Here is an 11,596-nt window from a genome sequence, read left to right on the forward strand (position 1 = left end):
TAATTTTTGTAGGTTTATTAAAATTGTATATTGACACCACGAAATTTTTCAAATATAAAGAAAATCGCCCATGAACATAATTACGTGATAATGCCAATAACGTAAAAATGACAAAAAAAAAAAACAGGTACAACTTATAATAAACATTTTTTTACAAAAAGAATAAAATAATAGAAATAAAATAATAGAAATAAAATAATAATTACAAAAAGTTGTATAATATTTATATATGTTAAATATTTTTATGATTATCTAAAGGATTGTTGATGAACATTGTTTTAAATTAATAAGATATTAAGATATTTCTACAATAATATTCTTAATTTTAGGCACCTATTCACCTATTGGAAAAATTTCATAATTTGACAGCAATGATATTTTCAATTCTCAAAAAAGATTTAGATCAATATTTGGCAAAAAACTGATTACGAGATAATATGAAATAGAAACAATTTCTCATTGAGATATAATAATAATATAATATGATAAAAATGCATTTTTGAAAATTATTAGACATCTTCACTTTCTAGTTTAATTTTTGAAAAATCAAATTCTTCTCCAGTGGCTCGTTTGTAAATATCCAATACGTCCAAACATGTTGTCTCGAAATGCGATGTAGCATCATACGACTTTGAAATAAATACTTTGCTATCTTTTCCATCATCAATAGGTTCATAATAATCAGAAATGGATACAAATTTCTGTTTGATAGGTCCCAACAAATCCAAACCGGGTTTGATTTCCAATTCTGGGTTGCTAGTTTCAACTTTGGAAGAAACCATAGCAATAAACCATCCTTGTGCAGACACTTGATGGGTGTTGCTTACTAACGAAACATAGATGTCAGACTTACGGTTGACCTGGTTCTGCGGAATTATGATCTGAGTAGAAAGCGCGTCACGTGTGTTTGGTATAGGATGATTCAATAAGCATATGCAACGGATTACTTGACCAGTTTTTTTCACTCTTTCTTTTACATAAGACGGGTCACAGAAAACTTGTTTGCACTTAGCAACAACCCCACCACTCTTAATGCCAACTACACTCGATCCTTCAAAAACGATTTCATCAACGGGAGTATTCAGCATGTAAGTACCACCATAAATAGCACTGAGACGAGCAAAACCTTGAGGTAGTTCTCCAAGCCCATACAAAGGATACAAGTACGGACTTTTTCCGTAACGAGCTAGAGAATCGCTGTACAACTTGATACGTCTAATCAAATTGGCAGCGGGTTCATTGATGTAGTCATCATTCAGATAGAGGGCCAGAGCGTGACCAGTGAAGTCCTGAGTGTTCTTGTCCAAACCGAACTTAGTGTACAGCTGATAGGCAGACATGCGCTGCGGGTCGACATCCTTCCATGTCTTGGGGTCATTCTCCTGGAAGTCTTGCACAAATATTAGGAAATTTCTGAAACGCCTCTTCTCAAATATTCCCATCAGATCCGACGACAGCGCTTCCTTCTGGTCGACTGGCACCTTGTAAATTTTGCCACCCTTGTACACATAGCTGCCCTCGACCGACTTGAACTCCAAGTAGCGTGTCACGCCTGTGTGTATGAGCAGCTTAACCAGCAAACCGTTGGCCATCAGGAACTTGGGCACAAGGTCGACATTCCAATCACGGCCGCGCCCGTGCTCCTTCTCGTCGGGCTCCTTCACGCCGAACTTCTGGAACAGCTCCTGCAGCGGCGTGATCGATGCCGACTCACCGCCGTAGTACTTATTGCGATCGACGTGCAACACTTTCTTTCCCGAAACCGACAGCATACCGGACAGGATGCATTCCTTGAGACCGGTGCCCAGCACGATGCAATCATACTCCTCATCCATCGCAATTAATCAATTACAAAATACGATGCGCCAACGACACGCTGCGTGTCCTGACCGGACGCCGTGACGGGTTGAAGCTCCGATCAAACCAAGAACGCGAAATAAAAAACGATCAACGAAAAACTGTTACCGCTCCAGGTATTAGATAAGTAGTTGTAAGTATGTTATTGATTGTTATTATTATCGTTCCGCGTGTTCTTTTATTTAGACGCGCACAAAAAGAAGTTAGTAAAACGACGAATTGTTGTGGTGCAGAGACACAATAAGGTGTACACTACTATAGTAATAATACTGGGTATACTATATTACTATACTATATAAATGACGTCGACGAAAATTCGTCAATCGGAAATATCAATAAAAAATTGATAAAACGCTGGGTAGCCCGTCAAGGTCACACTGTTTGGTACAGTGTACACAAAGAAAACACTTATTATGGACTACAGATTCTCCACCGAGAGTACAATCACAATTCACAACTACATTTGTGAGTCCAACAACACTACAGCTGGCAGCAATACTGATTATAATATAGTATTATAGTGATTACTGATTACCGCCGCAATATTAAAAATTAAAATATCATTATTATTAAATATAATTATTCCTATTACTTATGTGGTATGATATTTAATATGTGTATCGTTATACTCATAAAAACTAAATGTTAGCTAATTTTTAGCTTATCATGACTGATGTTAATGCTTATAAAACCATTGTCCTTTCCCCAGGAGCATGACAACGGCAAATTAAACAAGAGAAAAATAAATAAAAATTTACATCGTTTTGAATGCTCAAAATATGTAGATAATCGACTTTGAGGAAACTTATAAGATTCATTCAACTATCTCTCATCACACAAATCTTAATTTACAAGAAATAAGATACTTAATTTAATTTAAACAAATCAAATTAATGGAAATGTAATATCATACCTACAATAAACGTATAAAATATAAATATATTATGCATTTATGTTACCTTTAAAGCTCGATAGTTAGTTAATGTTAATTATGACTAATGAATGCTATGATGCATTCATTACATGATACAATAATCAATCATTAATCACTCAAAAAAAAAAAACCAATTATAATTTTTGATCATTAATTAAAAATATGTTGTGTAATATTTATTATTTTTCAACAAACCATTTACTATTGTGTATGCAGTTATTTTTTTTTAAATGTTCATCCCGTTCCTACATTTCCGAACTACGCATAAATTCAAATTATTTGCCTTGGAATTTTTATGTTTAAGACGATATTTTTTATATTTTGATTTTTTTACAACATCTAAGGAGTATTCTGTGGGTACCAACTTTGGTTTTTCAAATCAGAACTTACATGTTAATCGGGTGATTTTTGTCGACTTAGGGTTTAGTCTTGAAGTTCTCTACAAGAGAGTAATCTGTTTTCGAGCATCAAGTCTGACGGCTTCGGCGACGGTGGACACCAATTTCCTCTTCAAACATCCTAAACGAAAGACGTCACCAGAGACCGACAATTTTCTGACTCGTGCGTCGTGATGAACCGACCCTCTCTTTCCAAGTTATCGGGGCAACATTGGTCGGCGGACTGATTATTCTATCGTGGAATAGTCAATAGACAAAGTAGGTGCCTCTATATGCGTAATTCAAACTTACAAATGGGATGAACGATGAACATGCTTAAAAAATCACTCTATATAGGCTAAGATATTATGAATTTATTATATAATTTCAATAAAGAAAAAAGATTGTTTGATATGGAAATTCATTATTTTAATCAGTCTTTGAATATCAATATTATCAAATAATGAGCAGGGCAGCTTTGATTTTAAAACAGTCTAACAACTACTTAAATATTGCGTTTATAAGTTATACACTTATACGTTTATAATAATAATTACATAATCAAATCTCGCCAAGCTCAGTTTAAGGTGTATACATTGTGTTATAAGTTATAACTGATAGTATGTACTTACTAGTTTCTAATTACCAGGTACTTATGTGCGACACCAAGTTTTTGGCATTTGCTGGAAAGTGATACTTGGATTAGTCAATAATAAAATTGATTGTTCGGAAGTTGTAGAAATTGACCTTTTTATGTTTCCTCTGTTAATTTGCTTTCCAAAGATGGAGACAAGTGAAAATTACACGTCATGTATTTCATATTTGCAATAGGTGAGATAGGTACCTTTTATTTTAATTGATTTTGATTTTGTTAAAATCAATAGCATATCAACATAATATAGGTATGCAAGATTATTGATTTAGTACATATTATTCTGAAGGAGATAAAAGAATAACAAATGAAAAACATGAAATCAAAGTATTATATATTTACAAATATAAAATGTAATACCATATAGAAAGCAAATACAATAATACCTACCTAGCTAAAATTGTTCGGTTTACATAGATACATAGTATTATCCATAATATATACCTGGGAAGATATTAAAAGTTGAACACAGCCGTTTAATAACTTTGATTTTCATTTATTATTAATATAATTTAATATAATTTATATTATATAATCAGAAGTAGATGGGTAAGTAGTATTTTAGCGTCAAAAAAAAAAAAGAGCAAACAAAATAATAAAATACCAAAGCATCATAGCTAGGCAATAGGTAATAATGAAGACTAAAGCAGTAAATAAGGCCTCCTATATAGATCCCGATTCCCGATTATAATATTATGATCATTTATCATAAACTATATGTCTATATCATTGATTATAAAATATATCATTCACTGGTTGTTCGGCCGTCTTGATCAAATCGGGCGATGAATGTTGGATACTTGCAGATCAATTACTTATACGTCGGATCCACGTGGCATCGCAAGTATAGGTATACCATAGATCCCGCCATCCCAATACACTATACGTGTCTGCACACCCTAATAGTGTCTATGATGTCATTACACATCATTTCATTGTGTGTATCACGAAGTAAGATACCTAGTTATATCCGAGGTGGACTTATAAATCCACCTTGGTTATATCTTTGTTCATGCGGTATACATCACAATCCACGCAGATATATATATAACTATACGTCTATACATATTACATATACTTATAGGTATAGGTAATAGTTATATGTATATAAATATATGGTTTATGTAGTGCTCCAGTCATATACATAATATTATAATATATAATAATATTTAAATTATAAATACGGCGCCAGTTTCTGCGTTTTTTCAATTCCGCTGCAGCCTGCAGGTGACCAGTGTGACGCGTGTATATATTATGATATGTCATACGACTGCACACCACAGTTTTTTCTACATCAACAAAATAAGATTTTTACATTATATAAGTTTATAATTATATTTATAACCATTAACCAATAACCACAGAATATAAAGCACACGTGTGATAATACATTTTCAAATATTAGAACATAGAAGATCTGAGGCGGCTCCTTTATTCAATTTAATTATATAATATTAATAGGTATTATTTTACTAGTCGTTCAGTCGGAGTGGTAAGTAAAAAATTACTAGACGTACCTACATTTGAAATTGATGTGTTCGTGAGAAAATATAATAAATCTTAAAACTGTTCAGATTGTCTAACATTTTATCCCTTACAACTCAGTGTAACTGTAAGTAGAATATTGATTTCTGAAATTTTATTTTACAGCCAATGCCTTATGCCCGTATATTGTGTAGATGGGTAAATCGGTGCAACGCAATTGCGCACTTTTTCCTTTTTTATATTTGAGCAAACACAACACGATTGCTCACAAAAATTATTTTATTTTATATTATTGGCTTAAATTATTATATTTTAAGTTTTAAGAAACCCACCTATATACAATTACTACGAACAGTGGATGCTATAGGTATTGTAGCGACGCGAGTCTGTAAATAATATTTTATTACCAATAACTGATAGGTTAGTGTTCCATCCGACAATAAAGTAAGATAATATTTATTTTATCAGTCGCTTTCAGTCGCCAGTCACATATTCACATATAACCGAAACGTGAAATTGTAATGTCGCAGTCTCGTATCGCGCAACGTGTATATTTCTGTTTTATATTGTACAATTTTGTTTTTGAAAAATGGAAATACAAATACAAAAAAATTTGAAACCAAAAGAGATAAACCATGTATTTTAGTTGATGAGTATAAATTTAGTGAATCCAAAGTTCTGAAAAAGTTTAAAAATAAAATGCGAAAATAATTTTCCAACTAGACCCAATAAACTAATTAGACAAGAACTTAGAGATACGGAAAAAGATATCCAGCCGGTTTATTCTGATCTAAAGTTATGGAGAAAATGTATTTATGATAAACGTAGAAAAAATATTCCGAAAATTCCAAAATCCTAAGGACGAATTGATAACTCTGTTATTTGATAGTCGTGAAAATATTACAACTAATACTGGTAAATTATTTTGTCACATGGAAGAAATTTCAAGTGCAATTATATTCACTTGTAAGACTAATCTTGAACTATTAAGTCTGTCATCTCATATTTTTACAGATGGAACATTTTCATATGCACCCAAACTTTTTTAACAACTGTATACAATACATATTTAACAGAACAGTTTTTATGTTCCTATAGTTTGCTGTTTTTTAACTTCAAAATCAACTGAAACTTATATATACAAATGTGACACTCAATTATTAATTTATGTTTAAAATTGGTTGACATAGATATACAAAGTTCATTAAAGCAATCAAAATTTCATTTTGATTTCGATTTCGAAAAAAATGCTCACAATGCTGTTAGATATTTTTTCCCAAACTGCAAAATTATGATTTAGGCCAATCTTGGTTCAGGAAAATTCAAAGTGACAGTAATTTATTAAAAAAACTATAATTCAAAGTCTAAACTAGGTATTTGGTTGAAACAATTTTTTGCACTTGGATTTTTACCTCCAGAAGATGTAGAATATGCTTTTGCTTATTTAATTGAAAATAGACCTGCTGATAATTTTAAATTTGCTGATTATATACTGAACAATTACATATCATCTGATGCGACTTTCCAACCGATTTGATGTGCAACTGAACCTTCAACAGAGGCAAGAGCGACCAATGGGCCAGAATCTTTCCATAGCCACTTTATACTTTATACTTTGCGCAGTTTTATACATCCCACCCATTTATTTACTAATTTATTCACCAAATTATACACATTTTAATAGATATTCAAAGTGAATCTTATTTAAAAAATATATAGCATAAAACAACAAAATATTAACAAGCCTCGTAAAGAAAAACAAAAAAATATTATATTTCTAATTAATACGTGGAAAAAATATAAAAATAACCAGATATCGTCAAATAATTATTTACTAACACTGAGACACCGTTTTTGTGCTAAAAAGTTATAAGATTTTTGTATTATAATTATTTATTTTTGACTCAACGACCTACGTATTACATTATTATTAATGTTGGGACATTTTTTGAATTGTATGAACCTATAATTTGTTTTTATTATTATTACAGGATAATTGACAATTTTATGTGTGTTAATTTCTATAAATCCTACAGTATAAAATATTTGTTTTGCGTTGTGTTTGCTCATTATAAAAAGTTAAAAAATACGCAATCGTGTTATGCCCGGGTAAATATTGTAATACGAGAAGTGGCAATTAAATAACGAGAATTTGTTCCTAGCTTTTATAGTGGTAACAGTGATACCTTTAAAATTTGTTGACTTAAAGTTCACGAGGTAATACACAAGTCTGCCAAGTTTGATAGTGATCGGTGTTATATTTTGTGCTCTCCTATTTTTTAAAGTTAGTAGTGTAGTGTCGTGACGTACAAAAATGTGTGACGTAAAAAACGAGCAACGAATAGTCATCAAGTTTCTGGTGAAATCTGGTGAAAAAAACGGCCGAAATTGTTCGTAAATTGCAGCGTGTGTTCGGTAATGACTGCTTATCAAAACCACGTGTGTACGAATGGGCATAACGTTTCGCATCAGGCTGAGAATCGACGCAAGACGATGCAAGGTCAGGTGCCCCTAAAATCGTGCACACTTGGTAAAATGTCGAACGTTTAAGTGTGTTGGTGCGAACAGATCGACGCCTCACAGTCCGAATTGAAGTTTTTACACAATCGCTTTGTGTCATAGAATGTCTCGTGTGAGGTCGGAATTAGCCAAAAATGGTTGGGTCCTTCACCATGAGAATGCGCCTCCTCACACATCATTAAAAGTTCAACAGTTTTTGACCAGTAGGAACATAACAAAGCTCCCCCACCCCCCGTACAGCCCTGATCTGGCTCCACTGGACTTCTGGCTATTTCCAAAGTTAAAGGAACCAATGGAAGGACATCGCTATGAGGATTTGGAGGACATTCAACGTGCCGTAACAACGGTGTTGAAGAGTTTAACTTCTGGAGACTTCCAGGAGTGCTTCCAGAAATGGGAAGAACGCTGGACCAAGTGTGTTCGACTCGGAGGAGAGTACTGTGAAGGCATGGGTCCATAAATCATTGTAAATATTAAATAAATGTTATAAAATTTAAAATTCTCGTTATTTAATTGCCACACCTCGTATCGAATACAATGAAATGTGTTCCATTATCAATCGAAGATGGGAATACTATTTTTATCGAAAAAAAGGTCACGCTGACCGACCAATTCAATACAAATACCATTTTATTATTTTAGTGCAGTATAAATAAACTACAAAACGATTTTGTAAAAGTATTTTCAAGTATTAGGTATTATGTTCATATATTAATATTGTCTGGATAGGTTTGGTCAATTTTTTAACTCAAATAATACCTACATCGTAATTATTATTGTAATATTTATACAGTTATCCATAATATAAATATATAATACATTATACATACTATATATTATAGTTATAGAAAAAAAAAATATATCAGAATACTTCAACTCAATAAATGTTTGACTCGGTGGCTTAATTGCGGAGGGGCAAAGGGGCACTTGCGTACTTAAGTTAAGAAAGAATGCAATATACCTACTTAACTTTTACAAAATTGGGTGGGGGTTTTGATTTTAGGAAATAAATTATTCCCACCCCCAAGATTATTATCCAGTTACGCCACTGCAGGTTCGTCCCATATTTGTATAAAAAATGTATTTATAATACCTAATACAAATATATATTTATAAAAATTATATAAATACATCATATTATTATAGGTACCTATTCTTATTAGTCTTGCAGAAATAAATAAAATATATAAATTACCGTTCTCCGTGATCACACTCATGATACTCTAAAAAATAAATTTCCATCACAATATTATGACAAAATGTTTGTCACAATAACATATTAAAAACTGGTTAAAGGGTGAATTCGAAATGGTCGGAATATATTAAGCAAATCACGAACGTTAGTACAAACAGAACAGCTATAAACACGAAACACCACCTAACAGTTTTTGAACACTGCATGGCTACGACGTCAGAACTTAGAATAAAATATAAACATTAATCAACGGTGTTCGCATACCGAACTCGATATTATTGTAATGATTACTAATTTGTTATATTGATTATTATTTGTACAAAACACGTGCCTGCGAGGTTTAATACGGCAGCTATACACATAACTCACATTTATAGGTTTAAGTATATATAATATAACTATAGGTAGTAGGTACATCATATACATATATGCCTAGTAGATAATAAGGTGTTAGTGTTCGGCCATAGATTAAATCGCTCTGTATACATTCAAATATAATATTATGTATGTACGACATACGTACCACCACTAAAATTATTATACAGATATGATTTAGACATAAATGGTGTACTGTTAGTGTATTCAATGATAGGTAATAGGTATATAGGCTTTATCCAATCGGACGTCGTTGTTACGTCATTCAAGTGCACAAAGTTCATATTTATTTTAACATATTATAACGATTAACGAACGTATATATAGAATAATAACACATATATTTTACATACATAGGTTATAGCTTATAGTGCATGATGTATAATAAAAAATGAAAATCATAAAAAAGTGTACCCAACTAAAAACGTCCAATTTTCAATTGAATTTATAGTTCATAACACCTATATAGGCACTGCAAATAAATATGCTTATTTTATTTACCTATAACCTTAATTAACTATATTACCCTTTATTATATACCTTGTTTGACTACAGTACATACACTTTGTACAGTTGTACTTAACTATAACATTAAAATTAAATTAAAATACTACGTTATAAAGTTTTTAAAATTAAGAAAGTAATAATAGTATTATATTAAAGGTCGAGTTCACGCTTGAGTCGGTGGCGTACAGAAGGTAGATCATTTTGTCTGTAAAATTTCCCACTGTGAGGTTAGGTTATACCGCGTGTAGAATTTATTGATGTGGTTGAAGAAATTGATTGCTAATTTTTTTGTGTGCTCTGCAGTTAAAATACTTATGTTTTAGAATACAAATATCAAAAAAGCCTAGGCGGCAGACCCTATAGGGTTAAATATTATTATTTTTAAATTTGATAATAGATAAAATTAGTCCAATATAAAAACCCAACCGAGTAAAAAGGGTTGTTCTGGAAATCTGGACGTATAATAAGTGATATTATGAAGGTATTACTATCACCACAATTAAAGATAATCTTATCTTTAAAAGTGATTTTTACTTGCCCACTGCGCTCCCCTAAAAACGCCCTAAAATACCAAATTAATATTAAGGAAAAACGAGAATTTTTACACAAAATCAGTTTTGGTTTTTGATATAACTCTAAAAAAATTACTGTACATAAATACAATTTCTAATGAATGTTTGTTTCTATCAACATACAATTTTCAAAATATTTTGACTTATGTTGAGCTATTCTTAGGCTTAGGCATATGATATTTTCGTTTTTTATAAGTTTTCTTAAGTATTTCATATGTGCACAGTTATTTACAGTTGATATTATAATACAGTGTTTGATACTTTGATGTCCATATCTATTTTGAGCTCGGTATCTTTGGATTCGAAATTACTCGTGGTAGAATCAAATATAGGCGAGTTATCCGGTTAGTTTTTATAATATATTTTAGAAATAATGGTAGATGCGCGGCTGCCGCGTTTACGCGTGAAGTTCCTGGAAAATGAGGAATTCTCATTTTCAGTCAAAATATTTTCACTTTTCTAAACAAATATTCTCCACATTTAGAACTTTTACATGGGCATTTTAGACAATATTTTTAAAGGAAAATTATACAATTATTTTTTGATTCGACGGATAAAACTTTCTAAGTAAGTATCCATGAAGCAAACGCAAGTAAAAATGTCTTATAAGTTAAAATGTACCTATCATTAGTTATAGTGATTTTATATTTAAGTATAAAGTCAATTAAAAATTCCCAGGGGAGACAATGGCCACCTTGCCACCCTCTGCGGGTGCTGGAATGCCCTTTGCCACAAAGCGCCAATCATTGTTTATTATTTAATAGATTTTTAAAATTCTAAATATTTTTCATGTTTTTAGTTATATTTTGAAGTAGAATAAACATGTGCAATAATAATAGTCAGAAGCAGTTTGCAAAAAATTTGAAATGCATAAAAAAATCGATACATATTGGCAGCGGTGGGATTCGAACCCACGCCTCAGAGAGACTGGTGCCTAAAACCAGCGCCTTAGACCGCTCGGCCACGCTACCTCAGTAAAAATTTTCGCCAAAACAGAGGTACTTTCGTTATAACACTAACAATATTGTAACTTTAAATACCTAATTCATTATTCAATAATACGAGAAGTAGTGATGAATGATGATTAGTATTTTATGGCTTCATAGATATCGTTTAGGGTGA

At 31.8% G+C, this 11,596-nt stretch overlaps 1 protein-coding gene, 1 long non-coding RNA gene and 1 other non-coding gene across 3 annotated transcripts; all 3 read right to left on the bottom strand.

Annotated features, from left to right (window-relative positions):
• Positions 1-459: 459 nt before the first annotated feature.
• On the bottom strand, positions 460-2,201 carry LOC111032075 (rab GDP dissociation inhibitor alpha). Its single transcript, XM_022312272.1, has one exon. It carries the CDS (start codon positions 1,833-1,835, stop codon positions 510-512), a length of 1,326 nt encoding a protein of 441 aa, XP_022167964.1. The 5' UTR covers positions 1,836-2,201; the 3' UTR covers positions 460-509.
• A 1,927-nt stretch (positions 2,202-4,128) lies between these two features.
• LOC111032076 lies at positions 4,129-9,418 on the bottom strand. Its single transcript, XR_002604278.1, has 2 exons — positions 9,021-9,418; positions 4,129-5,109 (listed from the first exon to the last, which is right to left on the bottom strand). It is a non-coding gene; the product is annotated as an uncharacterized LOC111032076 (long non-coding RNA).
• A 1,946-nt stretch (positions 9,419-11,364) lies between these two features.
• On the bottom strand, positions 11,365-11,445 carry Trnal-uag. The gene has a single exon. It is a non-coding gene; the product is annotated as a tRNA-Leu (tRNA).
• Positions 11,446-11,596: the final 151 nt, after the last annotated feature.

The sequence above is a fragment of the Myzus persicae genome, unplaced genomic scaffold, assembly GCF_001856785.1.
Source record: "Myzus persicae strain clone G006 unplaced genomic scaffold, MPER_G0061.0, whole genome shotgun sequence".
Classification (NCBI taxonomy): domain Eukaryota; kingdom Metazoa; phylum Arthropoda; class Insecta; order Hemiptera; family Aphididae; genus Myzus; species Myzus persicae.